This window comes from Myotis myotis, unplaced genomic scaffold (assembly GCF_014108235.1).
Source record: "Myotis myotis isolate mMyoMyo1 unplaced genomic scaffold, mMyoMyo1.p scaffold_m19_p_18, whole genome shotgun sequence".
Taxonomy (NCBI): Eukaryota; Metazoa; Chordata; class Mammalia; order Chiroptera; family Vespertilionidae; genus Myotis; species Myotis myotis.
In genome coordinates this window covers 17,786,150-17,812,569 of record NW_023416322.1, presented here as the reverse complement: position 1 = coordinate 17,812,569, position 26,420 = coordinate 17,786,150, and the positions used below count along the sequence as shown (strand labels likewise).

At 44.4% G+C, this 26,420-nt stretch overlaps 1 protein-coding gene and 1 pseudogene across 3 annotated transcripts in view; both read right to left on the bottom strand.

Annotated features, from left to right (window-relative positions):
• Window positions 1–26,420, bottom strand: part of NIBAN1 (niban apoptosis regulator 1) — a 126,985-nt gene that overhangs the window by 7,785 nt on the left and 92,780 nt on the right. For 2 of the 3 annotated variants that reach the window (XM_036342821.1, XM_036342822.1), the window contains 7 exons: window positions 21,774–21,889; window positions 15,692–15,796; window positions 15,232–15,394; window positions 12,233–12,420; window positions 8,574–8,735; window positions 6,397–6,507; window positions 3,955–4,062 (listed from right to left, as the gene is read on the bottom strand). In XM_036342821.1, coding sequence (XP_036198714.1) covers window positions 3,955–4,062; window positions 6,397–6,507; window positions 8,574–8,735; window positions 12,233–12,420; window positions 15,232–15,394; window positions 15,692–15,796; window positions 21,774–21,889 — 953 coding nt within the window. The remainder of the gene's footprint in view (window positions 1–3,954; window positions 4,063–6,396; window positions 6,508–8,573; window positions 8,736–12,232; window positions 12,421–15,231; window positions 15,395–15,691; window positions 15,797–21,773; window positions 21,890–26,420) is intronic. The other variant, XM_036342823.1, reaches the window with a different exon arrangement.
• On the bottom strand, window positions 8,183–8,327 carry LOC118673829 (annotated as a pseudogene).

Here is a 26,420-nt window from a genome sequence, read left to right as displayed (position 1 = left end):
ACACAATACAATGCAAACATTTTAAAAGTACAGCTCAGTCCTACCCGGTTTGGCTCAATGGATAGAGCATCAGCCTGCAGACTGAAGGGTCCTGGGTTCGATTCTGATCAAGCCCAGGTTGTGGGCTCGATCCCCAGTAGGGGGCATGCAGGAGGCAGCCAATCAATGATTCTCTCTCATCATTGATGTTTCTATCTTTCTCTCCCTCTCCCTTACTCTCTGAAATCAATAAAAACTATTTTTTAAAAAATGTGCAGCTCAATGATTTTAAATACATAAATAAACCCATGAAACCAGAAGCCAAATCAAGACAGAGGAGATCACCCCCATGCCCTTTCCTAGTCTAATCCTCCAGAGATAAGCACTGATCTGATGTTTATCACAAGAGCGCAGTCCTTCTTGTTCTTGAACTTGATGTGAGTGGAACTGCCCATTCCTTTGGGCTTGTTTCTGAGATTCTTCCATGTTGCCGCGTGTATCTGTAGCTTGTTCCCTTTTATTGATAGGACATTCATCATATGAATAAACTAAAATTGCTTATCCATACTACTTTGATGGATATTGAGATTTTTCTCCCGTTTTTTTGACTGTGAGGACTATAAATGCTATGAACCTTCTCGTGCATGATTTTTGTAGATTTAAGGACCTAGTCATCTTGGAAGTGAGACTGCTGGGCCCTGGAGTAGATGTGTGTTTAACTTCATTAGAACGGGGCCCCTTTTCAGGTCATTGGGATCTCAAGTCAAGGGCTCCTCTTTCCCTCCCTGGCCTGACACTCACCTATTCCCATAAGATAACCCAGGCAGGACGCAAAATCCTTGAACCCTTCTGCTTCCCAAGGGTCTCCAAATGGCCTGCCTGTTACCAGCTTGAGGACGGAGCAGGGATCAAAGAGCACCAATTGCATCCCAGTGATTAACTCAGATCCTTGCACCCAATGGTGCTGGAAAAGGGCTCCCGACATGTGGCTTTGAGAGCCGGGGACTTAGAGTGGGATTTGACCTCTTCTGCCTGAAGGGGCAGGATTTACAGCAGACGTCAGGAGTCACCACATTCAGACAACTCTCGGTGCTAGGACTTGGGGATCTGGAGTAACCCAGGACCAGCTCATAGCGGGTTCTCATGGGGTCCCTTTATATGTACCCTAGAGGAAAGACAAGGGATTGAGAGACAGGAGCTTCCATGACTCTGAGAGGGTCCGAGAGACACACAGACAAGGATGTATAGTAGGAGTACTACCCAGGAGCCCGGACGCTGCCCTGGACTGGCTGTGGGACGCTGGGCAAGCATCGTCACCGCTCTGCACCCCTCTCTTCCTCTGAGAAATGAGGGGTCTGGGCTCATGTCTGCCGCACCCTTTCATGTTCCCACGTGGTCTCCCACTCCTCGTTCCCCTGTTGTTACTCATCCCTCGGGACTGGACAAAAGCAGGACTCTGCAGCCCTCCTTGACCCCACAAGCAAAGTAGGGCAACCTCTTTGGAACTCAGCCATGAGGAACTCTTTCTATGAGGCTACTGCTGTGCCCATCACACGGCATACCATGTGCCTGCCTCCTGCCTCTAGGCTGTGAACCCCAACAAGCAGGGGCACAGGCCTGGCCCAGCGCCCAGATCATATCTGATACATATTTAACATATGTTTGCTGAATAAACAGGAGACCTTTAAAATTTCAGCCAGCTACATAATGCTGTGGAAAGGAATAATTTCTAGGGACATTTATACTGTCATGACAATCTGCCATGACGTGTCCAGCTTTACAAAACAGGGACTCGATCTTCCATATTAAATAGATTGAACAGTGACATATGTTTAATTCCCTGGATCAATTAAATTGAATCCCTGCAGGGGGACTTGGGGAACCATAACTTTTTTAAAGTTTCCCAGGACATCCCAACATGTGTCTTGATTTTAGTACCACAGATCTGGGAAGCTTCGACTTTAAGAGCCAAAGGAAATAAGATAAAGAATTCTTCTCTGAAGCTATACCCCCTGATGTATCTGTTCTGCAAATCCAGATTTTTAAAACTCTCTTGACACCGATACCGTATCCTCCATTACGGGAAACCTTGGGTGACAGGTCCTTTGGGAACCAGTCTCTCTTGATTGAAAAATCACAAGAGCCTGTTACAAATTGGGTACCACTGGGCTGGCGTTTGGAAAGAGGGGGGCAGGTGGAAGGGAGGCTTGCCTTGCCCTTCACCTTTCACCTTTTTTGGAGGCTCTGAGGCCCCCAGACGGTCTTTGGGATTAGAAAAGGAAAACACGCTCACCAGGAAGTCTGTGTGCAGACACGTCCACGGGCGGGCTGAGTCACCCTGCGGCGGCTGCACTTTCCACCCCCGTGGGCCACGGGACAGCCATACAGACAGATTCTTTACCCCTCAGCACATCCCTTTCTATGAAAGAAATACACCCCCACAAAGAAATGCCAGGAACTAGATATGCTGATGACACTTGGAAGAAAAACAGCATGTAGAGAATATAAAAATGACTGAAGAAATTGCTACAGTCAAATAACTCATGGGAAGGAGTCTAATGCTCCAATGCTTGGAGACTCTCTAAGCTGCCAAAAGGCCCTTTTTAAATTCGAAACGCTCTTTGTCATTTGCTCCAAGAGGCAGCAGGCCTTGAAAATGTCCAGGCTCGTAGATCATTTCTGAAATGGCCAAGTAGTGATAGCAGTATTTGCCTTTTTCCCAGAGTGTCACATGTTACCAGGGAGTGTGAGCTGGGTGCAGACTCTGCTGGTGACCAGCTCTGTGATGTGGGGCCCTCTACTTAACCCTCAGGTCTCCTCATCGCTACAACCAGCGTATAAATGGCACCTTCTCCTAGGGCTGTCCTGAGAATCACTGAGCTAATCCATGCAAAGTGCTTAACACGGTGCCTTGCACGTGGTAAGCACTCATCAAATGTTAATTGCCTCATGCTAGTCTTCTCAATATTTTTTAAAGTGTATTTTTATTTTTAAAAAAATATATTTTCATTGATTTCAGAGAGGAAGGGAGAGTGATAGAAACATCAGTGATGGGAGAGAATCATTAACCGACTGCCTCCTTCATGCTCCTCACTGGAGATTGAGCCTATAAACCTGGGCATGTGCCCTGACAGGGAATAGAATCTATGAGTCCTCTGGCTCATAGGTTGATGCTCAACCACTGAGCCATACCGGCCGGGCAAGTCTTCTCAATCTTAAGATGACTACCACAAGATATTGCTAGCTCCATTTTTTTTTTACAAGAGGAAATCTCAGCCAAGAGAGAGAAAAAGTGACTTGCCCAAGGCCTGAGAGCCAGGACTTGAACCCAGGACTTGCCCCAGCCTCCAGAGTCCGCTCATCCATTTCTCTGCTCTGCCGACTAAGTCACACTTCACAATCATGGCAGTCTCGGGTTGCCTGGGGCTCCTAACAGCTTTAAATGATTTGTTTCATGGATTTCACTAAACAAACGTTACTGGATTCAACAGAGCAAATATCCTCCTGTAATCAATCATGTTACTTCAGATCTTTTCCTGGAGGTAGCGGCCAAGTTTCAGAGGACACGTTGGACCTAGGAGTCATTCTATAATGAGGGACAGCTGGTATTCTCAGGTGTTCTACGGCAACCCTTAGCTTGGCTCAGACTCAGATCATTACCCTTCGAGATTTTTGTCTGGTCCAGGGCTCGGCAAATCCTGCTGGGTTTTGTAGATAAAGTTATGCTGAGACACAGATGTGCCCATTTGTCTACGTAGACTCTGTGGCTGCTTTGGAGCAGAGCTGGGTAATTTCAACAGAAATCGTATGGCCCATGAAGCCCAAAATATTTACTATTGGACCATTGACAGAAAAAGTTTGCCAACCCCTCCTACCGTTTGCAAGCACATCGCGGCCAAAATAAGTAAATAAATAAGCCGTGCTTGAACTTCACCGGCCATAGGAGCAGGCTCTGCGGAGGAACCCAGCCCTTACTGGTTTGCAGGTGGACGCCAGGGCCTTCTGCACGGTGGGAAGTGTGATTTGAACGAGTGCCTCTTGAAATATCCTCTTCCGGATGGTGCTGCTGTCATAATCATATTGCTGTTGATACACAGAGAGAAACATATGCTAAACAGCAACACTGCAATCTGTTAACTTTCCCTTCAGCAAAAACCTCAGCCACCCACTTCATCGCCTTCTCCCCTCCCCCTAATTTCTAAGGACCCCTGTGGCGTTTCCAAGGTCTCAGAGACCTTTCTATGCAATTCTCTCACACTCCAGGTGGAGGTCATGACCCATCTTACCCTCCCCTCTTACAGATATGGAAACTGAGGCAAGATCAAAACAGCAACTCCTGCCGTATAAAGAAGTTGGGGAGAGAACCAGGGGGGTGAATTTATGCTTTGTCACCCCCTATCCTGGGTGGGTCCTTGGGAGTGATGGTCATCTACTTCTTTCATTCTACATCCTAAAAGCAGGATTTGTGGGTTGTCGTGGTTTCCACAAGGGAAGAGAGAGTCTGGCTCATAGCTACATCAACACCGTGGCATGTTAACCAAAGAAGTTTGGTATCTAGAACAAGAAAGGTGATGATTCACTTTGTACAGCAGGGATCGTCCAAACCGAGAGGCCAGAGTTTGGTTTTAGATGCCACTTTAAGGGAATAATGGACAAACTGGAGCACAGTCACAGGCGTGTGAGCAGAATGGTCAGGCCAAAGAAGGAATGGTGAAGGGCAGGGCTCCTCAGACTTTTTAAACAGGGGGCCAGTTCACTGTCCCTCAGGCCGCTGGAGGGCCGGGCTATAGTTTAAAAAAAAACTATGAACAAATTCCTATGCACACTGCACATATCTTATTTTGAAGTAAAAAAACAAAACGGGAACAAATACAATATTTGTATTTGCATGTGGCCCGCGGGCCGTAGTTTGAGGACCCCTCGTGAAGGAGATGAAGACATTTATACGGGAGGTAGTGACTTTGGGATAAATTACAGTTCTATTCAAACAAGGAAAGGCTGCCAGGTGGAAGAAGGAACTTAACAAAGAGGGTAGAGCTAAATGGATGGCCGCTGAGAACTTTGGCTTTATATCAGGAAGCATGTTCTTGCCCTTAAGCGTGTCCAGAGAAGAAAGGGACTGTTCGGAGAGGTATAAAGTGTCCTGATACTGGAGGTGATACTGACACTGATATCTTTTCTTCCTCAACTTCAAGGTCATTATTATTTGTGTTCCCGTGATAAATATTGCTTTTAATTTCAATAATTTGGTTGGCAGAGTCTCCTACTGCCTGTGACACCTCGACATCAGGTCTGAAATTCTGGGACCCCTCCCAGGCTCTGAGGCACTTCGATCTGCTGCTCCAAGCACTATTTAGGGCAACAATTTCAACCTTTTCCATCTCGTGGCACACATAAACGAATTACTAAAATTCTGTGGCATGCCAAAAAAAAAAATTTTGCTGATCTGAAAATAGATATAACTGATTAATTCACGCTGGATGGCTATTGTTGTGTTGGTTGTTGTCATTCTTTTATTTGACAATTTAAGGGAAAAGAGGTCAGTGCCCCTGATTAAATAGTCAGGTATTGCATGTTTGAAAAATCCTTGTGGCTCACCTGTTGAAAATCACTGGTGTAGGGCAAGGAGGAAGTAAAAAATTAATGCGTTAGTTTTAAGGGTAATTTAAGCTCTCGGGTCACCATTGACTAGCCTGTTGAGCTTAAGTAAGTCACGTTAGCTCTTAGAGAGTCAGTTTCCTCATCTCTACAATGGGAACACATTCTAATTACCTCACAAGTTCTAGTGAAGATCAAATGAAACATAATAGGTTTAAACAAGCTTTAAAAATACAGCACATATATGTTAACTATTATTACAACTATTTTGACACATACTTAAGCATTAAACACATTAAAAATGGAGCAATTTAATGTGCCAACCTCTCTCTCTCTCTCTCTCTCTCTCTCTCTCTCTGGCAGGTATCTTTTTCTTGGAGTATATTTCCTTTGCCATGAGGTGCTGATTTTTCTAAAATATGCTGCCTAATTTAAATGGGAACTATTTGAAGAAATAGGCAGTGCCTTGCCTATATTTATATTCCATGCAATACCCATCACAATGGTTTGCTTATAGTGGACAGCCAATAAATATCAAATCCAGTTGCTTTAAAAGTAAACTAGGACATGTCTCTCCAACTGACGGGCAACAATGGTGAGGACCTGTGATCTCTAAAATAGCCACTAGATGGCAGGAGAGGCATGAAAGTCATGCTGGGGGAACAGCTGGTACCTAATAGTCCCTGGAACCCCAGGAAGGAAAGATGCGAAAGATGAGAAAGAAAAGGGGGCGAGTAAAAGAACTTGGTACTTTCCAGTTAAAGAGAACCAGGGGCCACAGTCTTGCTTTACGCTTCCCACATGAAAAAGGGGTTTTACCTTTAGGACTCGGAGCTTCACCTTCTCAATGGCGATGGCTGTTTTAGAGGCCTCTCCTTGGAGATGTGGGGAAAGCAATTGTTCAAAAGTGAACACTGCGTTCTCCATGAGCTAGAAACCAAGGCAACACAGAAACAGCACGGTCAGAGGCGGGGGCACCACCACAGGTCCGTCCAAGTCAGCTGGAGAGAAGGGAAGGGGTGACCACCTCTTATTTTACAGATTTCCCAGGGGTGAGTCCTCACCCCACCATCTGAACTGTGAAGTAAATAGGCACATGGCCACAGTGGGATCAGTAAGAGACCGGGAAACACAGGCACACATACACACACACACACACACACACACACACACACACACACACTTGCGTGTATCTATATACATGTATGCATCCTTTCTTCTCATCTCTTTCTACCCTGAACTGGAAACCCCAAGACGATGTAGGATTAAAATTACTTCCATCTCCGGTGGTCACCCCCTTCTTCTAATCTCTGATACCTGCAGCCAGGGCTTACCAAGATGAGGTGGGAGTCACCTCCAATTATTTTTGGCTGCTTTAACTCTACACATGCACGTTCAGGTGGATGTAAGCTACCCAGCATCTCTCTCTCCACCTCCCATCCATCTCCTCACACCTCCGCCAGGATGGGAAGGGAGGCAGGGTGAGGGCTTGGGGCAGACAGTGGCTGGCACGGTTACGGGTTAGGAAACAGAAGCAGCTCAGATTTTGTATTCTCTGCCCTCGTGCCCCTGTAAGCTCCACCGGGTTCAGTATTATCACAGGGACTCTATCAAACGATTGCCCAATTTTGTTCCTTGTCCATTTTTAATCTCTCACAAGTCAGAGGTTAGGTAATAAGATGTGTCACTTAATCCTGCCTATATTTTTAAGGAAAAAATAATAAAAAGCTCTTTTCTTTTCCAAGCCTGTGATTCCCATGGCATTCAACACATATCTTTCTCAGCGCATTCTCAACATGGGAGTGAATTTATCTAAGACTCTGTCTCCCTATCAGTTCCCTAAAGTGGGATCTGGCAGAGTGTTCAGCCCCATAAGCTGCCCCGGAAAATCTGGAAAACAGAATTGTGCTCTTACAGCTTCAATGAGCACACCCTCTCTTCATTGATGAATCACAATACTATGAAAGAGTCTGTGCTATTCATTCCTGTTCCTTGTAGGGAAACAAGGAGCCTATCAAATAAACACAAGAAATCCAAAAAGGAAGCTATGAGTGACTGGTTCTAGGTTAGGGGATTAATTGAAGCCAGTGGATTTCAATCCTGGACACATATTAGAAGCAGTGGAAATGAGTAGGGGAAATCTTTAAAAATTATTAAAATATAGCCCTGGCCAGTTTGGCTCAGTTGGTTGGGTGTCGTCCCATGCACTGAAAGGCTGACGGTTCAATTCCCTGTCAGGGCACATGCCCAGGCTGCAGGCTCCAGCCTCAGTAGGGGACATGCTGGAGGCAGCCGATCCATGTTTCTCTCTCACATTGATGTTTCTCTCTCTCTCTCTCCTTCTCTAAAAATCAATAAAAAGATATGTTTAAAATTATTAAATTATTTTTAACATTATTTTTAAATATTGAAATTTTAAAAATTATTGAATTATAGATAGATATACTTTGGATAACTAGAAAATAATTAATATATATATATATATATATATACTCAGACTCACTGGAGGTGGGGCCTAGGCATCAGTATTTCTTAAAAGCTCCCCAGGTGATTCTAATGTGCAGCCACAGTTAGGAGCACTGATTTGACAAACCAAGTAATTTTTTTATGTGCCTCAGGCATGAAACAGCTCTGGCCACCGACACAGGCATCAAGCTAGGATGAACTAAGGACTGTACGTCTGCTTTGCCCCTGATTGATATAAGAGCAACACCACCAATCAGGTGTCTCCTTGCCCATTGCCAGGGGGTTGATAAACCAAGTAATTATTCATTAATGCCACTTTATTTCCCTGGATGTTTCTACTCCATGGTGTTCTACTCTATGATGTTTCTACTCTATGACATGGAGGGAAGATGAAGACAGATAGAAGCACAGATATGATGACAAAGGCAATGGCCACGCTTCCTGGCTGCAAGCACGCCAGTCCCATCTGCCTGAGCTTGCTTCCCTGCTGGCTCCGTCCTCATCCCCAGGAGGCCCCTGTGGGCACCCACCTCTTGCATGTAGTTCTGTGTCCGCTGCACCACCAGATCCACGTGGGGGAATCGGAAGCGGCTCTTGAGATCCTGTAAGCGCTCCTGGAGCAGGTTGACTTTGATATAACAAGGCTCCATCTTCACGGAATCCAGTGGGAGATTCATAAGATGGTCCAGATGCTGCGTTTGGGTGAAGGAAAAAAATTAAACCATTCAGACTTAGGAACAATATTACACAATCCTACGTAACAAAAGCCTAATATGCTAAGTGTCTGGCTGTTCAACCATTTGACCAGTCGCTATGACGTGCACTGACCACCAGAGGGCAGATGCTCTGACCGGTAGGTTAGCTGGCTGCTGGGATTGGGCTGATTGGGACTAGGTGAGAGGGGCCAGACACACCCTGGAGCCCTCCCATGATTCCTCCCTGGCCCCTATGTTGCACCAGTGGGGTCCCTCGGCCTGGCCTGCACCCTCTTGCAATCCGGGACCCCTTGGGGGATGTCGGGGCCTCTAGTATTCTGTAAATTCCAAACAAACAAATGTATGTCTTTAGAGTGAACCACTTCTCAGATCACTACATCTGTGACATCTTCAATTGTCTTCCTTCAGTGGGTCCCTGGGGCAGCTCTGTTGCTAGGAAGAGGCCGGGAGAAGAACCAACTGGCCAATGGGAGGGGCCAGGGATGCACTCAGAGCTCCAGTCTTCTTATGCTCTTGATGGACTGGTTCCCAGCTCCCACTTCCAGAATTCCAGAGCTAGGCAAGTAGGTCCTTTTGCACGTGGAATTGTTACTGGGCTCATAAGCCCACATAGCCTTCTTTAATGACAGGCAATCCCAGAGAGGTCAGAGTGCCCCCCAAACTCCTGGATGTAAAGCCACAGTCCCCACAGTTTTCTGAGGCTCTGTCAGTGCATAGGGGACTTCCCTCTGCTGTAGGTTCTCCATGGTGCTAGTGGATAGGGAGCAGGTGGTAGGAAGAGGCCTGGCCTGGGAAAGGTATCCAGTTGTAAAAACTGGGGTTCCTCCTCCTCCTCTAGTTTGCACAAGTGATGACTTGGCCAATGAGGCTTCCAACAGAGGACGGCAGCAGCCCCCATCTCCTAGAGACCCCCAGGGTTATCAACACACTCAGACACGATGGCTGTTGTCGCCAACAGAATACATTTTAATTCCCAAGCTTATTTAAAATTAAGTTTTAAAATTGAATATGGGAGACCTAGAATAAACAAGGCAGGTAGAAAGATGCTGAAAATGGACACCTAAAGAGATTTGGGGAGTACAGGAGTGAATGTGAATTATAAAGGATATGCTATCTCACTTTCAGGTCACAGAAAAGAGGAAAAATCTTGATTTTGAGATTTCCCTAAGCAGAAATTTAAAGACGGCCCAGCTCTGGCCTGATGGCTCGGCTGGTTGGAGTGTTATCCCTTGCACCAAAGGGTTATGGGTTCAGAGTGCATGTTGGAGGCAACCGATTGATATTTCTCCCTCACATCGATTTCTCTTTCTCTCTTTAAAATCAATAAAAACATATCCTCAGGTGAGAAATAAATAAATAAATAAATAAATAAATAAATATAAATCCCATTCTCTTGGTGTTTGTAATGGGAAAATATTACTCCCTTTGAGAAGGGAGTTACAGAGAGCTCCACTAACGTGGAATTAATTATCAAAACCATGCCGTAGAACTTGCCCCTCGTCACACACTATGCAATGTGACTGTTTTTAAGACATGTCGATTAGGCAGACAAGAAAGGATTCATGGGTCATTGCTTTGCTCCGAGCAGACTGGCCAAAGTTTAAACAAGTGATAACACTTGTCTCCGATGGGAATATGAGGAAGAAAGTCCTCTGCCACACACAATGGGCGGCGATGTAAATTTGAAATCCTTTTTGGGGAACGCAAATGGCAGCATCTTACCATGAGGAATGAACCTACCTTTCGACCCAGAAATCCTGTCCTAGGAATCTATCCCATAGAAAGGAAAGCATCAACATGTAAGAATATTTTAATAAGGTTATTTATCATAGCTTTGTTCCATGCCAGCAACATCTGGATGGTTGAATAAATCATACATGACATATTATGCAGCCATTTTAATGAACGACTTGGAGCTACAACAGTTAACTTGGAAATAGTTTCATGAGGCATTTTTGAATAAGAATACTGATAAGCAGTCTATATAACATAATCCCATTTTTCTAAGACCAAGCAATTTAAACAAGTAGCCCATGAATGTGTGTGCTTTATATGCTATAGAACAGCCATGGGCAAACTACGGCCCGCGGGCCGGATCCGGCCATTTGAAATGAATAAAACTATTGAAAAAAAAAGACCATACCCTTTTATGTAATGATGTTTACTTTGAATTTCTATTAGTTCACACAAACACTCCATCCATGCTTTTGTTCCGGCCCTCCGGTCCAGTTTAAGAACCCATTGTGGCCCTCGAGTCAAAAAGTTTGCCCACCCCTGCTATAGAAGCATGGGAAAATTACAGAATGGCACAGGCTGAGGTGTGACACTAGATACTTGAGGGAAGGTGGGCGGTGTGGGGGAGGATGGAAAAGTAAAGGCCAGTTTAAAAAGAAGGCTGCGATAAGAAACCTCAGAATATATACAAAATGATCTTGTTTATCTACAATGACATGTATGTATGCACAGAGAAATAAGAAAGGAAAAGGAAGAGACGTATCTGATCTTATCCACTGACTTGTACGGATGTCCATCATGTGTCAAGTGTAAAATCAAGTTGGCAAGTCATGTCTGTCAGTGACTGTCACCCTTTAGGGTGCACTGGGGCCTCTAGAGCTCTCCCAGAACACACTGCCCAGAGTTTCTGACTCGGCAGGTCTTTGGTGAAGGCCTGAGAATTTTCATATTAACAGCCAGGTGCTGCTGCTGCTGATGTAGGGACCACGCTCTGAGAAACACTGGTTTATGTCATGAATCTCTATTTTTAGCAACAAACAAATCAACAAACAACACTTATATAAATGAGACTGTCTGCATATGTATTTGTATGAACAAGGGAAAAGTATGTGTAAACACATTCTAAGCTACTTGTATTAGTTTATTCAGGGAGTTGGGAGGGGAGGTGGTGTAGGAGCTAAGGGGTGGGCTAGGATTGGGTGGGTATGGGTGATTCATTATTATTTTTGCAACTAGAAACCATCAAGAAAGGAAATCAGGTAGATGGATGGATGAATGGGTTGTTGGATGAATGGAAGACAGACTAGACGAATAGCTGGAAGGGCGGATGAAGGAAGGAAGGAAGAAAAGACTAGATCAGCGGTTCTCAACCTGTGGGTCGCGACCCTTTTGGGGGTCGAACGGCCCTTTCACAGGGGTCGCCTAAGACCATCGGAATACACATATATAATTACATATTGTTTTTGTGATGAATCACTATGCTTTAATTATGTTCAATTTGTAACAATGAAAATACATCCTGCATATCAGATATTTACATGACGATTCATGACAGGAGCAAAATTATAGTTACAAAGTAGCAATGAAAATGATTTTATGGTTGGGGGTCACCACAACATGAGGAACTGTATTAAAGGGTCGCGGCATTAGGAAGGTTGAGAACCACTGGCTAGATGAAGGCAGATAAAGCCCCAGGGAAGAGGCAGCCCCACTCCAAACTCCTTGGCTTCACATCCTACCTCCTTCAGCTGGGCATTGTCTTTGCTGGTCTGAAAGTTCTGGCTAAGTTCATCCACTTCTTTTTCAAAGAGTGAGCGCACTTCACTGAATCCTGAGCTCACCGGTCCCATGAGCTCCTCCAGAATGGACGCCAGGAATGGCTGCACGCTCTCCGCACAGCTTTTCTCCGCGGGCTGGGCCACCATCGCTGCGGTAGGAAATAGCCAGGAAACCGTGGCTTAGGGCGAAAGTGGATTCAAAGGCACTCGACCCAGGCCAGGGCTGGAAGTTGCCCCATAGAGCCATTGAACCACCAAGGCAAGCTCAAAGGGCAAGACAGACCAGCACAGCGAGGCCTGGGCCGCATTCACCAGAATAGAAAACCATTAGGTGGTTTGAAAATGGAAACAGACAGAATGTCTCCCCACCCCCAAGCTTTCCTCTGCCCTGGGATGAAATGCATTTTTCTGCTTGGTCCCTATAAGCATGCAGTGTCTAATACAAAAAAAAAAAAAAATGCCAGACATCGTCAATCATTGTCATTATATACAGGGGTGGGCAAAAGTAGGTGTACAGTTGTTCAAATGGAAAAATACGTAATGTAAGAGTAAATAATAATAATACAAAAACAAACTGTGTTTCTCATACTCACAACTGTACACCCACTTTTGCCCACCCCTGTAGACATAGTTTCCTTCTAAAATCAAAATTTATTAAGGTTTTTTAAAAATTGAGGTATGACATATAACATTATATTAGTTTCAGGTGTACAACATAATGATTATTTGTGTACAACAATTTATAGTTTTAATTAATTTCTCTAAGAGTCAATCAATATAATATAATTCAATTCCCCTCTTGCCTTCTCCAGAGACTTTTAAAAACTCAAGTACAGTCATTTCTTGGGCAAATGGAAACAAATTCCTTTCAGTTTGTCCCCCCCACATCTCATTCCCACTCCCAATTTTTTAAAAAGCATTATTTTTTTGTTCTGATAATCAAGTACAACATGTGCAGTGACAAAAATGTAGAGAGCACAGAAAATCCAAGAGGGATGGGAAACCCAGCCGGTGTGGTTCAGTGGTTGAGCGTCGGCCTATGAACCAGGAGGTCACAGTTGGTTCCCGGTCAGGGCACGTGCCCGGGTTGTGGGCTCGATCCCCAGTGAGGGGTGTGCAGGAGGCAATGGATTAGTGATTCTCTCTTATTATTGATGTTTCTATCTCTCTCTCCCTCTTCCTCTCTGAAATCAATAAAACTATACTTAAAAATAGAAAGAAAGAAAGGAAAGAAAAGAAAGATGGAAAAAATATAACCATGCTCTCACTTCCCAGAGGCAAATGCTGCCCTTTGATTTAGACGAGGAAGAGCATAGTAACGATTCTGCTTTAGGAAGTCTGGCTGGGCCGTGAAGATCTGTATTATTATTATTATTTGTTGTTGTTGCTAAGGGCTAAGGCAGTGGTCGGCAAACTGCGGCTCGTGAGCCACATGCGGCTCTTTGGCCCTGAGTGTGGCTCTTCCACAAAATACCACGTGCGGGCGTTCACGTATAGTGTGACTGAAACTTCGTGGCCCATGAGCAGAAGTCGATATTTTGTGGAAGAGCCATACTCAAGGGGCCAAAGAGCCACATGTGGCTCGCGAGCCGCAGTTTGCCGACCAGGGGGCTAAGGTAATTCTCATGGTTGGCCAGGAATCAGCGATCCCGTGAAGGAAACCTGAGCTGGAAGAGGCCTGAACTCGCTCCCTGGACTGGAATGCTAGCTCTGAGGAGCTAGGTAAGTCACATGGCCTTGTCATTGCATCACGGAACTGAAGAGGGAAGTACACACTCATCTGAATGGCCAATCCTCCATTTTACAGATGGAAAAATAGAGGCCTGAATATATTAGATGGCTTGACCAAGGTCACGTCCTAATATGCAGAAACAGAACTTCAAGTCTATTTCTTATTGGCACATAACTTGCTTATAGGTTATGTGCCAATAATGGTCACATTCTTATTTCAATTCTCAGAACTAGTTCACAGAAGTATGGAGGGTCATACTGCCTCTTTTTCTGAGAATCTAAGATGACCAATACTATTAATACTATGTATAACTTGTAAATATTTGGGATATGAAATATTAAGCTGATCATAGAATTACTAGGGGAAAAAAACCTTTCACCCCAATGGCATGATTCAAATATAAAATAATCTCTGATTTCTAAAAATGACTTGCACCCAGCTGGTGTGGCTCAGTGGTTGAGCGTCAACCTATGAACCAGGAAGTCACGGTTTGATCCCCGGTCAGGGCACATGCCTGGGTTGTGGACTCTATCACCAATACGGTGTGTGCAGGAGGCAGCTGATCAATGATTCTCCCTCATCATTAATGTTTCTCTCTCTCTCTCTCTCTCTCTCTCTCTCCCCCCCCTCTCTCTTCCTCTCTGAAATCAGTGCAAATATATTTTAAAAAATAAAGTAAAAATGACTTTCTTGATACCCAAATGCAACTTTGTCTGCCAGGAGAATAATGATTTCTTTATCAATTAACTTTGAGAGAAGACATATAATGCATGCCATGGAAATTTCAGAATGATCATGAACATGGGTCATAAGCCAAGAAATGCCCCAACAGGGGAGGTGCAGGTGGTATCAGAATACACAGCCCCCTCCTCCTCCCACGAGGCAAGACGCCAAGTTTCCTCCCGCTGGTTTCACTGACGTTTCCATGGGGAGGGCCAGGCCCTTAACAGCACCTCTAAGCAGGCTCCTATTTACAACCCTTACCACTTCTTCCCCATCCCCTCGTTTTAATTCTCCTCTGAAACCATGACTTCTAACTATTCAAATATAAAACAATCTATGGTTTCTAAAAATGACTTGCACCCAGCTGGTGTGGCTCAGTGGTTGAGCGTTAACCTATGAACCAGGAAGTCATGGTTTGATTCCCCGTCAGGATGCAATGCGGGTGCGATGCAACCCGCATGCACAGCTTATTTCCTTGGTAGGAACGTGGATAATGTCCACTGACCTTTGATCTTCCCAGTTAGGAAGTTCTTTGAGTTGACGATCTGATCCATGTCTGAACGGATGGTTCCTTCCAGGCCCTTGGTCAGAGCTCTGCATTCCTCCTTCAAGGCACTTAACCCCTCTGAAACTTGCTGCTGAACCAGGTTGTAGGCCTCCTCGAGGAGCTGCGACAGGGGTCAACACATAAATCGGGGCTCTGTGGTATGTCAGCGCCCGACGGAGTCAAGGACGGGGGGGAGGGCTCATCACAGGTGACCACAACATCAACAAAACTGCACACACATTCGTTCGAATGTTTCTTTCCAAGCTAGAGTCTGCTCGGATTAGTCCTCATCTCAGTGAGACTGAGCAGACTCGACGTAGGCCAGGGAAGGAATTAGCTTTTAAACAAGAGAAAGGTTCCCTGAAAAGAGAAGGGGCAGGAATGTGTTTGAGGAGCACCGAGCAGTGCCATCCCTTACCCCGAGCCAGGCCCTCTTCCTGTCATTCTTCTTCCCCTTCATTTTCGGCAGAAGGTCTGCCTGGAGGGTTGGCAGCAGCTCCTCCATCACCATGTGACTCAGGATCTGCCGAGCAGAAGAGGAAGACAGCCCCCCGTCCGTTAGTTGGTAACGGCAAACACTGAGCATCACACCAACCGAAGATGTCACAACTGGCCATCCCCATCGCAGCTGCATTGGGGGTGTCCTGAGCTACATGAAACCTGCTAGGCTAACAGTTTCATTCTGGGTCAATGAAGACAACCTCGGAGGGCAAACATTCATAAACATCCACAAGGAACTATAACTCCTGCTCATGTTTCCCCATCAGAAAGGACAAATTCCTCAAATCAAACGTCTCCTGTCGGAAAACCGGAAGAAGCTAATGCATTTGGGAAGAGAGGGGACACTTCAGTTCTGGATAAGGGCATCCTTAGGAAAACTGTGGAGGGGACAGGCTTGGTCGTGGTGGCTTGAGTCCTTGTCTGTATCCCCCAGACCATCGCTCCTCCTCAGACTCTCTCGGGTTCCAAATGTCTTCATGCTCTTTGACTTCACTGTTCCTGAACCCCACCTCCATTCTCTTTCAAGTTTAGAAAAAGAAGGGAGTCACAAACACTTAGGAATAACTAGACATTTGTGGGATGAGCAGCATATAAGTGTGTGTTGGGGGGGGGGCCGGGGGTGTCTAACATTTTCAAGGTGATTTTTTAAAAGTGCTCCCGAGTCTCTTCTAGAATTTTGCTTGGTTCAATGAAATTGTTTCTTCTGAATCTGAGCGGGATTCCCACAGGTCCCCACATCACACTCCAAGTACACCGGCCCCTCTTCTTTACATCCCCTTACCCCCCACTTGGAGCTGCCTGATTGTTCAAATTCACGTTGCCCTGCGTCTTTCAGGGCTCACAGCTCAACTTTCAGCTCTCAATACTGCATCTGGCTGCAGACCAAGATTTACAAAAAAACCCCAACACAAGTCATTTGGGAAATGGAGGCAGGCACAACAGTACAGAATCATTTGACATCTGCACTATGAATTGAAAATAATATTTGTCCAAAATAATCGACCTCATAGAAATTAAAATTAATCTTGGGGAATTAACTAAGAAAGATTTTCTCTGAGGTCATCGCCCAGCCTCATGCTGGTGGAAATCTTCATGAGCTCACTGGACATTGCCTTTCACCAGGGCTGCTACCGCGGGGTGTGATGGTCCAGCTGAACTTGGGAGGAGCACTCCCAGCGAGGAGGTGGGCAAGCCATCCATCAGTCCCCTGCACCTGTGGGTTCCTGGGAGAGAAGGCTGCTGGGGCCAATGCAGGAAGTGGGGGCCCATCATCGGAGACGTGGAACTCCGTGATGTGACAAAGAGCATGATGGAGAGAGGATTTCCCCTAGTCCTGGTAATTCACTGGGGGGCGGGGAGGGGGAATGTTTATACCTTTCTTAACCATTCTCTTGGGGAGTTCAAAAGGTGAACCAGCATCTTTAGGAAGTTAACATGTGCAAACGCCATGGAAGCCAGCAGATCCAACAGCTAGAGATTCAAGTTGGTAATTAATGATCCATGGACCCTCCCTCTTCTCTCCCCCGCCCCCCATGCTCCCCACCTGCTCAACGGAGTCAGTTCTTGTTTGGAACACATCTGCCCAAGAGTGATGAAAGTGTGGCGTGAGGAGAGTGAGCTAAGAGCGTGAGGAGACTGAAGCCAGGACTTAAAATCAGTGGGAAATATTACCTCAGCTGAAAAGTGTTAACTGCGAGATAATTGCCCTAACGATATTAATTGCCCTGATTCATCTTTTTACACAGATTGCAAAGTTCTGCAGAGATTTCAATCTGCACATCAGCATGAAAGGGGAAATGTCACAAAGTAAAAGAATGCCCCATTGGGGTGGGCTTAGCGTTTTCTTTTAGTCTTTCCCATGTAATGTTCCAAGAAAGTAGGTTCTATTTTATAACTTCAGCAATTGAAAAGGAAATATATCTAGGGGAAAAGAGGAGGGTATGGGAGTTGCCAGGGCAGGGGCCGAGGGATGGCCACAGGGCAGGGCAGGGCAGAGCCTCTGGGTGCAGAGCCCACCTGTATCTCTTCCTCTAACCCCGACACCTATGGACAAGGCCTAAAAAAATGTAGGTAGTTTTCCTGTATTTTAGCCGCCCTGTTCTGTGGCAATGCTGCTTTCTCGGGCCCACCGATCATTTAAAGGCAAATGATAAATATCCCAAATAACAAAATCCTTACATTCTGCAAAATGCTTTCCCTCATGACCTCATTTGATACATTGATGCTGACAAGTAGAAGATATATTTACTGCTGTACAGGTAGAGTGGTCCCCCCTTATCGGGAGGGATACATTCCAGGACCCTTGGTGGATGCCTGAAACCGCAGGTGGCACCGAACCCTACATACAGTAGGTCTTTCCCAATGCATACATAGCAGTGATCAGGTTAATTTACAAATTAGGCACAGTAAGAAATCAATAACGATCACTAATCATACAATAGAACAATTATCATAATATACTGTAAATAAGAGTTTATGTGTATGTGGTCTCTCTCATCTTTCTCTCTGATAACTGATCCGATAACGGAGGTGGCTACTACATGACTAAGGGGCGCGTGGCACGTACAATGCGGAGACAGTGGACAAAGGATGATTCACCTCCCAGGCAGAATCAAGCAGGGCTGTGAGAGATTTTATCATGCTACTCAGAACGGTGCACAATTTAAAACTTATGAATTGCTTGTTTCTGTTTTCTTTCTTATAAGTATGCTTTATTAATTTATTTCAGAGAGGAAGGAAAAGGGGGAGATAGAAACTTTAATGAAGAGAGGGAATCATTGATTGGCTGCCTCCTGCACACTCCCGATTGGGGATCGAACATGCAACCCAGGCATGTGCCCTGACTGCCCTGACCGGGTAATTGAGCCCTGACCTCCTGGTGCATTGGTCCGTGCTCAACCACTGAGCAACACTGGCTGAATTGTTTATTTCTGGAATTTTCCATTCCGTATCAGATCATAGTTGACCGCAGGTAACTGAAACTTTGGAAAACAAAACCGCAGATAAGGGGGAACGATTGTATTTTTGTCTATATTAATATTCTGTATTAATAGCCTGTCAGGAGAGTTATTCTGAGAGATCTGCTTTGCCTGGACATTTGCCTAAAATAACCATGGCCACGAGGACCTGCCAAACGTGTTGTGTGAGTCATGACTGTGAAGATAATAGTGTAACAACGATGAACATATGAATACAGGCCCCTAGGGTAGCGGGGGTTAGAGCAATTTTATGACTAAGTTCTTAGTAGAAACAATGCAAATAAGCCCAGTGCTTGAAATAAAAGATGTCATATTCTCAAACCCAGTCACGCCACACCACATCCTTCAACTGCTGGGCAGCTGCGTTGGGCCCCCGACCTCTTTTTTCTGTGCGTCTGAGGACAGACACTGCTCCAGCTCTGTGTAGAAGAGCTTACAGAGCAGCTTACCCTCACCAGGCCCCACCCAGGAAAGTTCCGGAAGCCATTACCTTTCACGGGCTTCTCCAGGGAGAGCCTGACATGGCTCAAAAGGCATTTCTGTCACAGATGGGCTTTGTGACTTCCGCCAACTAACATCTCTGGAGGTTCTTTCTCTCTCCTGGAGGGTCCGGGACAAATGATCTGGAAATTCCCCTCCAACACTCACGTTTTATGAGTCTATGATTTCACCAAAGATGCTCAGGTTCTAGGGGGAGCCAAACCTCTTGGGTCACTCGCCAACTCCAGCGTTTACTGACCTTTTCTCGGGTTTTTCATTGGTTTTGTTTTTCCCCTTAGGGTATTTTTATACTTCCACATTAGCACCTTCCTATGACTGCTCTCTGCTGATGCTTTAAGATGCCCATATATGTACAGCCCCACATATGCACCCACCCACACTTCGAAGGCTGCCTAGTTCTCTGGATGTTTCTGGGTAGGTCTTGCCTCACTGACAGGGCAGGGGATGAGTCATTTAGCTCCCTCATACCCTAGAGCACTCTGCAGGGATCAGCCCAAAGCAAAAAGCTGAGTGTCAACAAAAGCAAACACAACAGACTCAATAGTCAACCCACAGGAAGGACTTATGAAGTGCCTGCTCTCAATGGCATGGGGAAGGAATGTGAACTTGAGCCCTGTTCACAATCTCATGTCACAAGGAATGTGACATGAGATTGCAAATGAAAGAAAATAATGAAGCAAGTGGCACAGCCTGAAGCAAGGAGCTCACTAATTGTGTGTTAGTGTATTCCCACGGTTGGTGCTGATCTTTCACTGGACTAGGAGTCAGAAGCTGTCATTGCCTTGGCCATTGTCCCCTTAGCATGTGACCCTGAACCCATCAGCTCCACAGGACAGCGACCGTTCTGCTTTGCCCATCCCTGGGTCACCGGCACCCAGCAGAGTGCCTGGCATATGGTGGCTCCACAAACAGTTGTTGAATGAGAAAACCGGACTAGTCACTTAATTGCTATAGGTCTCCCTCAGTTTTCTCATTTACAAAATGAAAATAATAATAACTGCTCTACCCACCTCATGAGACTGGTAAGATGAACAGATAGAATTAGGCTGTGAACATAAAAAAGTATTGCACAGGGGCACTTTAATATTGGTGCATCTATTCAATATGTCTGTTCATATGACAGACCAATCAGGGTCAAGTACTTCAGCCTCCCCTTATAAATATGGTTGGTCCTTAATCCTCTCAGATTTATAAAAGATGTGCTTCCCCAAAATATCAGAAACCAAGAATTGGTGAAAGTTCTTGAATAACCTCAGGGTGGGGAATAAAAAATGTAGCCCAGCCAGTGTGGCTCAGTGGTTGAGCATTGACCTATGAACCAAGAGGTCACGGTTTCATTCCCAGTCAGGGCACATGCCCAGGTGGTGGGCTCAATCACCAGTAGGGGGCGTACCAGAGGCAGCTGACCAATGATTCTCTCTCATCATTGATGTTTCTATCTCTCCCTCTCCCTTCCTCTCTGAAGTCAATAATATATATATATTTTTAAAGAATTTAGAATCCACCAGAAGAAGAAGAGGGAGGAGGAGAAGTTTCAGAGTCACATGGTAAAACAATAAAAACAGTTCTATCTTCATGTGAAAGAGTTTTCAACATTGGATGTTTCATGACTATACAAAGGCAGGGTACCATCTGGCATCTTCCAAATATTGTTCCCTAATAATACATTTTACTGGCTCCCAAAAGAGGCACCCCTGGGAGATGAGGGGACATTAAAGGAAACCATTCATGGGCTCTGTGTGCCTCTAGTTAAATAAGGCCCATACCCAGCCTCCTCTTCCTGCCAAATCAGCCCTGTGACTGGCATCCTCATGGAGGATGGGCTCCCATCATGAAGCAGGTTGCCTTGGAGATTTGTAACAATGCCCCAGGGACCAAGTCATGGTGCTTAGCCCATGACTGGCATTTAATTAAGGTCATGGAAAATTATACTGGACCACAGAGAATGACAAACTAGAAACATACAGAGAACTGTCTCATGCTTTTAAAATGTGTCTCCTTTAATCACTTCATTTATAAGTCATTTAAAAGATAAAGACAACTGTGTGCCAAATACTTTCCCAAAACATCTCATTTAATTCTTACAACCCTGCCAGGCAAACATTATCTTTCTTTCCGAAGAGTCACCTGAGACTGAAAGAGGTTAAATAACTTGGCAAGATTTAACTAACCCAAGTCTGCTGCCCAAAATCCCCACCACACACTTTGCACTCAACCATGCTGTTCACATTTACTTCTCCTCTGGAAGCAGAAGGTCATCTGAAAGAATAATCACTTTTATAGAAAAAAGTAGAAGTAGTTCTTCCCATTGGCCTTGCAGTTCTTGGCTGCCCTAGCTCATGTCTGGTCTGGTGGTCTTTGGAGTGGGTGCTGACCAAAGCTTCTAGACAATGAGAGAAATGGTCTTTGGTTCCACATCTTCCCATTCTTATAACTTTCTTTGTTTGATTGTTTATCATGACCCTGGCCTCCCACCTCCCAGACAGAAAACCAGATTCAAAATTCTGAGCTCCGTGTTACCTGGATTTCATCCCCAGTCATCATTTCCCATGAGCCATAGTGTCCTTTCTCCTGTCGGAAGAACTGCACGGCTTCTAAAAAGGCTTGGGCTTCGAACGTTGTCTGCTTCATGTAATCTAAAAGAAAGAGGTAAGAACATTTAGCAAAGAAAAGTATTTTACATCTGTCTGTGGTTCTTTAAGCGTAATGGTTCAGCATTCTACCCAGCATTACCTGAATATTATAAGGAGCAGAATTATGGGACACAGAAAAATTAAGCAAGTACTGAATTCAAAGTTCATTTGCAGGTACAGATCACGTTACTTGCTCAGCAGACTAGCTGATTAATTCTATCAATTACTGAGTGTACTGGTTAGAACTAGAAGCATCTCTCTCTCTCTCTCTCTCTCTCTCTCTCTCTCTCTCTCTCTCTCTCTCTCTCTCTCTCATTGCTTCCCTCTCTCAGGCGCCTAGGCACCTGCTGGCTGTACACTACCTACTTCAACACCTTATCTTGGACTTCCAAGACTATGGTATTTTTGTTACAGCACTCCAAACTGACCAAAACAATTTTCAACACATAAAACCAGCTCTTGTCCACAATGATAACAGAAAATTATAGGTATCTTAGCAGGGAAGTGAATTATAAAAATAACATCATCTCACAACAAAGAAATCAAATTGTAGAATGAGAAATAAAGTGGGCAAAGTGAAGCAATTCAAAGGGCCTGGTTTCTTGCCTCCTGCTTCTCTCTGTGTAGGTCACAACGTGTTCTGCATTTGCAGGGCAATCTTAGATTGGTCAGCTGATTCATGGGGGACTTTAAGAGCCTTAGGCAGTCAAGGACTGAGTGGCTCATACGGGGACTGAACAGAACTAAAAGAGGACCGATCAGCTCTGAAAGGTGACAGTCAATTAATAGGTTGTGGATGACTCTTTTGAGATTGGCTTATTAGGTTCTAAACCTCAGGAACGTGGGAAAGAGAAAATGAAATTCAAGGCATCGCCTCTGTAAAGAGTCTGAGCAGGCCCTGGCTAGGTGGCTCAGTTGGTTAGAGCATCATCCTGATCCATGTTTCTCTCTCTCTCTCTTTCCCTTGGTCTCTCTCATTTTAAAATCAATAAAAAAACAACAACAACATATCCTTGGGTGATGAAAGAAAAGAAAGAAAGAAAGAAAGAAAGAAAGAAAGAAAGAAAGAAAGAAAGAAAGAAAAGAATCCAAGCAAAATGCTTCACAGGGAGGGTGCCAAGAAGTCCAGAAGCTCCATCTTCAAAAATGTGAAACAGTAACTGACATTTCTTATATTAACATAGAGATTTTGGTCAAAATCTACATCAGAAAAAAAAAAAAAAAAAAAAAGCCATGTCCTAAGAATCAAGTTTTTAAATTTAAGTATTTTCTTCCTTGTTATTTTTTCTGGTTTGGCAACTGATTTAGTGTTTAATCTTAAAAGCTTGGAAAACAACAATTAAGGTCTTGGTATGTAAAACTGACAGCAAGGGGGCTGTGATACTGGGCTCAGTACACTGGGAGGGGCTCCACCAACAGAGAGGGAAACTGTAATTATCACATTGATATTCAAGATTGACGCATGTGCTCTTATTTCTAACAGCTGTTTTCATTTCCAACCTTAGGAAACAGAAAGATGGAACAAAATGTGGTACTTGGATGGAGTGAGTATTGCCAGACCCGAGAGCCTGGGAATGGAGTTTTACATTCTCCCATCCTTACAATAAGCATAAATTTACTTATTTCTTCCCCTGCTGATCTCAGTAAGTGGAGGAGGTATTTGAAATCCTGTCCATACTTAATTTTTTTTAATTTATTGATTTGAGAGAGTGGGAGAGAGATTTGTTGTTCCTCCCATTTATGCATTCATTGGTTGCCTCGTGTATGTATCCTGACTAGAAAACGAACCCACAACCTTGGTGCATTGGGACAACGCACTAACCAACTGAGCTACCTGTCCAGGGCCTGTCCATACTTTTTATATCTACGTCAGAGCAAATAATGACACCCCCATTTTCAAAGATCTCTGGAGGGAAAATAAGTGAGGAAGTGGGATTTGAGACAATAATGTGTGAGTCAGAGAATAGTCAAAGAATAAATGGAAGAGCTAGAATGTAGTAGCAGTGGAGGCTAGCACACCTTACTATAGGCAGAGAAGGAAAGTATTGCTTATCAAATGGACCATAGAGGAGATGAGAGTAATTGAACATCAGCATTGAAGCTTAAAAGAATGAGGGTGTGGATCTGAATTCTGGACTCTTTACCATGAAGACAGACTTTAATGGATTTTAGCTACTCTTTCACCATAGGGGAAAGGATCTAATCTATTGCTTGGTCATTAGATTTTCAGTTTATAAACTGATTAAATTAATTTATATAAAACTTTAAGAACAGTCTCTGCCACATGGTAAGTTGCTTTATGGATACTGGCTCTTAGGATTATAAACAAAGCTCAACAGCAACAGCCAGATCATTGAGGAAATAAAGAACAAAGGTTTGCTTTGCAAAATAGAACTCTATTGCGATGGTAATATGATCTTCATTTCTCTCAAGTTGTTTGCAAAGGCATTGCTGAACTCGGCCAGAAAGTACAGGTGCTTGAGAGGAACCAGATTATCAGTTATTTGATCGACTTCCTGCCACAGGTCTCATGGGAACAAATTCTAGGATCACAATCACCCACTCTCTTGCCAACAAGCAATTGAGACTTTAGTTCAATAGCCCCACAATCAACAATGGTTTTTCGTTTTTAAAAGCCTTCTCCCTGCAAATGGGACTTCAACAAATGGCAGATATCAGCTTGAACTCTACTTTCCCAACACACTGTCATCATGAGGGTGCTTCAGGGGACAGATGTGCCGGGGAGGACTCAGACATCATTCAACCCAGCTCCCTCATGTTATGGATGAGGAAACTGGAAGAAGAAATGGTTCAGTTCTTAGCAGAAGGTCACGCAGCTGGTCCAAATCAGAGCCAAGAGCTGAAAAAGTGGCTCTGGCATGTCCTAAGTGACCTTGGCATTCATGCTTACGTAAATTATAGACCCTGGGAGTTAGAAGTGGTCTTAAAGGTCACCTACCCCAAGCTCTTGTTCAATGCTGGGAGCCTTCAGAATTCCAGACAGACACTCATCCAGCCTCAGCTTAAATATTTCCAGTGACAGGAAGCTCACAATTTAAATGAAATAGTCATTTTCACTGAACTGCTCTAATTATTTGAAAAGATTTCCTTCTACTGAGCCAAAATCTGTTTCCATGAACTCTCTCTCTCTCTCATTAATCCCATTTCTGTCCTTCAGAGCAAAATAGATGTTTATTCCTCTTCCATATGGTTACTGTAAAAGACAGCTAAATAGCCTTATTTTCCTTCGACCATTCTTTAAAGAATGTAGTTTTTGGATTTTTAATTTGATCCTTCTTTTTCCTTCTTTCCCTTAGTGACCAATTCCAATTTATCAATATCTTTCTTAAATTTGGCCCCAACATGAATATAGCACACCAAGTATTGTCTTACTAATGCAAATTATGTAAGGTAGAAGGATTATTTTCCTTTTTCAGGTCTCTAACCTCCTTTTTACAAACACATCATACTGTTGAATCATACCTTTCTGTAGTCAAATACAATCCTTATACCTTTTTTTCATTAAAAAACAACAACAACCCTTCTCAATCTAAGCCTTCCCTGACCTGTACTTTGCTTTTGATGTTGAAGTACAGGTTTTAACATCACCTCTATTAAATTACAGCTTGCTGTGATCAGCTCAGAACCTGCCAAAATTATTTAAAAATTGTAATTCTGTCCCCGAACTCCCTTTCACCTTGGTATCATAAAAAATTTGGCAAGGTTGCCTTCTGTGTCCCTCACCATCTCACTGTTAAAACATTCATCAGGACAGGGGCAAGGATGGAGCCCTGGGAAAGTCTAAACATTTTAGGAAAACATGTGGGAGACACATCTTGGCCATTCAATCAACAATCACATCTTCAGGACCAGCACACGTCTGTTCTCCTTCATCTCTCCCTCGTCTCTCCCTCCTTCTCATCTGTGCAGCTGCCTGGAAAACTCATATTCGGGAGACATGATTAAGGATTTTTCGAGGGAAGGAAAGCTGCTCTAGGCCCCATGGGGACAGTTATTTAGGGGACCAGCCAGAGAGAAACCGCTTTTGCTTTTTCCACTGAAACAGATTTACAACATGTCTGAGTCCGATGAAACAGCGCTCCCAGGCCCATGTATTCATCCTGGATTTTGACTGGCTCCTTTGTCAGGACTCCCCGACTCAAGCTGGGTTTGGAAGCTGCCTTGTTGTTTTATCGGTCAGCCACGCCAAACCATGTTAGCTGATCTGCCTGGTGATTTGCAGAAGTTATGTAACAGCGTTACTCACTACACTGCTATGGGGTTCATCTCACTAATGTATGCTTCTGAACTATCTTTCGCTTCAGGTCATGTGTCTTTTCTAGGAGAGCTACAGCAAGGCTGACTGTCCTAGTTTCTTCCCTAAAACGAAGGAGAGAAGCACAGGGGAGAGTAACTAACATTAATTGAAGATGATCATGGAGTATGAGCCATACAAGATGCTTACACACACGCTGTCTCATAAAATCCTTCCAACAATCCATTGGGTAGGAATTATTATTCCCACTTTAAGGCT